The 1805-nt window shown below is 36.8% G+C and overlaps 1 protein-coding gene across 1 annotated transcript; it reads right to left on the bottom strand.

The window, feature by feature from the left end:
* Positions 1 to 255: 255 nt before the first annotated feature.
* LOC311094428 (uncharacterized protein) lies at positions 256 to 1448 on the bottom strand. Its single transcript, XM_084132388.1, has 3 exons — positions 1320 to 1448; positions 935 to 1039; positions 256 to 512 (listed from the first exon to the last, which is right to left on the bottom strand). The coding sequence occupies exons 1-3, from the start codon at positions 1398 to 1400 to the stop codon at positions 375 to 377; spliced, it is 324 nt and encodes a 107-aa protein (XP_083988514.1). The 5' UTR covers positions 1401 to 1448; the 3' UTR covers positions 256 to 374.
* Positions 1449 to 1805: the final 357 nt, after the last annotated feature.

A 1805-nucleotide genomic window follows, 5' to 3' on the forward strand; every position in this document is an offset into this window, starting at 1 on the left:
TAGAATTAAAACACTTTATACCCAAATGTCAAAAGATTTACTTAAATCAATGAACAGCACTAAAGAAGCCCCAGTCTTACAGATCATTAACTAAAAAAGTTGTTTTAGGGTTTAGTTACCCTTTAAAGCAGCTTTTTTCTTTTACTATTTTTGACAATTTGGGATAGAGAAATATTTATGTTCAGTTATTTCAGCAATATTTTTAGTAAAGTGAAGTGGATTTGGTGTTGTTCATAAACTGACACAGACACCGGAGGGTTTGAATATTGAGTTTAATATTGATGAATGAAACAGTTTTCAATAGTTCCTCTATACAGTATGGCAGCTCATTGTGTGTCTGTTGTTAGATCAGACAGACTATATTCTGCATGCTGTTACTTTTTAAATTCAAAAGGGATCAGAGGATCACTGGCGGTTTTAGGGCACTGGACTCCAGACACACTCTTTGGCATATCTATGTAGATAATTACAGATAAAATTGCATGAACGCACTTATTTACTCCGACGTACACCTGAGAGAGAGAGAGAGAGAGAGAGAGAGAGAGAGAGAGAGAGAGAGAGATGAATTTATATGATCTCTTCCATGTAAACTCTGTTCACATTGATAGCGACCTGAACACATTTATTTTCCATGACAGCAAGCACATCTCTGCGGGTTCTGCTACAGTGACAGAGATCTCTTGCAGAGGTTTGAGTGTCCATCAACGCTACAACAGTTTTCTCTTATAGGCTCCAAATGCAGTGAAACTTTATACAGTGACTTGATGCATTTTGACTTTCAGAGAGGACGGAAAAATTACTGGACACTTCGCACCCGTTTAGGACACACTGCCACAGTTGGCGTGATGATAATAGAAACATACAAATTGTGCCTTGGAGTTTCAGTGATGAAATCATAAGCTCAAAATCCATAAAAAATAAAACACAGACTTACCTTGACCAGAGTGTGTGTTCCTCCCATCAGACTCAGACGCCTACAGGTTAAAGGAGTGAAAAAATCTAAGTTGGCTCCAACCTCCTTCTCTATTTCTGGCTTCATCTGAATAAAAATTTTAAAAATCACATTTTATATTCATCTATATTATTATCATTTTTTCAAAAAGATTAATTTAATTAGTCTCTATGGAGTTATGTGACGCCTATCCTTCGGATACCAGAAAAATCATGTAAAAAATCATGTGACTTTGAGTGAAAAGTAAAACAGTTCTTTTAAATATGACAACAAATAAGTTTCCCCACACATTTTATAGCACCAAAATAGATCATTTTACTAGACTGTGTTTTAACAAAAACTGCATGAGTGATTTTCTGTGTCCTACCTCAAAGCAGAACTTCTTCACGTCTTCAGTGACGAGCTCCTCTGTGCTCCATTCTCCATGTTCTGGCATTGCTGTAGTCATTGTGCTGGGGATCAAAGCCCGGATGAAATAAACTGTATTATCAGGCAGTTTGTCTCACAGATTGATTCTGTTCCACTATTTATGCTGCCAAAATCACGTGACATCAGTCGTCATTGTAATTCCATGTAATCACATCAAAGGGAGTTTTACTAGGGAGATGTTGTAATATTTAGTTCCTGTGAAAAAACTGATTTATTACAGATAAATAAGGACACAACAGAGCAGACAATGAGTGAATAACATATGCCAGTGTAAGAATTCATTTTCCTGCTAAGACAAAAGCTGAGATAAAACTCACCCTGGAATAAAGCAATAAAACACACCCTGGACAGAAGATCGCAGAGAAAGAGCACAGGACATTTTCTTGTCCAAACTTTTCTCCTTCCTTATCTCTGCATCTCCCTC

Source organism: Abramis brama (assembly GCF_963993115.1).
Source record: "Abramis brama genome assembly, chromosome: 13".
Taxonomy (NCBI): Eukaryota; Metazoa; Chordata; class Actinopteri; order Cypriniformes; family Leuciscidae; genus Abramis; species Abramis brama.

Excerpts from the sequence above, each read along its gene's own strand:
- LOC311094428 (XM_084132388.1), bottom strand. The coding sequence starts at position 1,400 with ATGACTACAGCAATGCCAGAACATGGAGAATGGAGCACAGAGGAGCTC. Across the intron at positions 1,040-1,319 it reads TGAAGAAGTTCTGCTTTGAG|ATGAAGCCAGAAATAGAGAA; the intron begins GTAGGACACAGA and ends ATTTTTATTCAG. Across the intron at positions 513-934 it reads GAACACACACTCTGGTCAAG|GTGTACGTCGGAGTAAATAA; the intron begins GTAAGTCTGTGT and ends TCTCTCTCTCAG.